The sequence below is a fragment of the Triticum aestivum genome, chromosome 3D (assembly GCF_018294505.1).
Source record: "Triticum aestivum cultivar Chinese Spring chromosome 3D, IWGSC CS RefSeq v2.1, whole genome shotgun sequence".
NCBI lineage: Eukaryota > Viridiplantae > Streptophyta > Magnoliopsida > Poales > Poaceae > Triticum > Triticum aestivum.
This window is the reverse complement of record NC_057802.1, coordinates 122414072-122415237: the sequence shown is the minus strand read 5'-3', so window position 1 is coordinate 122415237 and position 1166 is coordinate 122414072. Positions and strand designations below refer to the sequence as shown.

The window sequence follows — 1166 nt, the reverse complement described above, 5'->3', positions numbered from 1 at the left end:
AAATTTTGAAAAAAAGCTCATATATTCAAAAAATATTGTGAATTCAAAAACGCTCGCAAATTAGAAAAATGATAGTGAATCTATAAATAAAAGATGGAAAAATAAAAATAATCAGGGGAAAACCGAATGGAAAAGCAGAAGAAAAAACCGGTCAGGAAACTGGTGGAAGAAAATCGCGTAACTGGGCCGGCCTAATAGGCATTCGCAAGCGCTGGAGGGTGCGCGTTTGAGGATCCAGCCCTCAGTCTCCCCTATGGCGGCCTTGGCCTGTGCATCTAATGTGCGCAGCCTCCTCCTCCACCCCGGCGACGGAGCTCCGGCGAGATCCTTCTACTCCCAGCCCTACCAACGTACACCCGCCTAGCTACTTTCCTCCTGACCCGTAACCTTCGTGGTTCTTTCTTCGCCGTTCGTCGTGGTGAAGCGGATTGGGATTCCTGTGCGCAGCCAAGGTAGGCGTGGTGGAGTTCTTGAATGGGGTCGGCAAGGGGGTGGAGACGCACGCCGCGAAGCTGGAGGAGGCCGTAGGAGGCGATCTCCAGAGGCTGCTCGAGACCCGCACGCTACGGCTCAAGAAACTCGGCGTCCCCTGCAAGCATGTTAGTCTCCTCCCTGCTCAAGATATTCCTTTGATTTAATTGGTGTGTCCTTTGTAGTTTCAGAGAAGGCTTGATGTGGTTTTGCTGGCTACACCCTGCTTCTTGGGGCATTTCGTTGTGTAAATGTATAGTTTGGTTAGGTTTTGTTCTCCAATGTTGTGATGCTTGGATAAGAGCCATCGGCTTAGTTTGGTATTAGATGGTTCATGTGCACGAACACAAAGGCCCCACCCTTCTTGATGAAGTAATTTGAGGAAGTCTGGCAATTTTGTTCAAAATATCTTGATCCGTCTAATGTTCTAGGCATAGGATTGCATATAAGTTGGCACACACATATCCAGAAAGAACCAATTAAGATGTTCAATAGCATGATTTAGGATAGCATGCAAATGCCAGAGTAAACCGGCAGTGGCGGAGCCAGGAAAATATTATCAGGGGGGCCGAGGGCTGTTAGAACTGGTTGGAGAGGGCCAAATCATTGGAAAGTAGGTTTTTAGCAGCAAATACTCACTAATTACCCACTGTTCATTAGCTAATTAGCAGCAAATATTGGATGTTAGGGGGGGG

The 1166-nt window shown here is 47.6% G+C and overlaps 1 protein-coding gene across 1 annotated transcript in view; it reads left to right on the top strand.

The window, feature by feature from the left end:
- The first annotated feature begins 226 nt into the window (after nucleotides 1–226).
- The window catches only part of LOC123077800 (uncharacterized), an 81470-nt gene continuing 80530 nt past the window's right edge, over nucleotides 227–1166 (top strand). The window contains exons 1-2 of the mRNA XM_044500128.1: nucleotides 227–350; nucleotides 448–599. Of these exons, the coding sequence (XP_044356063.1) occupies nucleotides 254–350; nucleotides 448–599 (249 nt within the window). The 5' untranslated portion in view covers nucleotides 227–253. The remainder of the gene's footprint in view (nucleotides 351–447; nucleotides 600–1166) is intronic.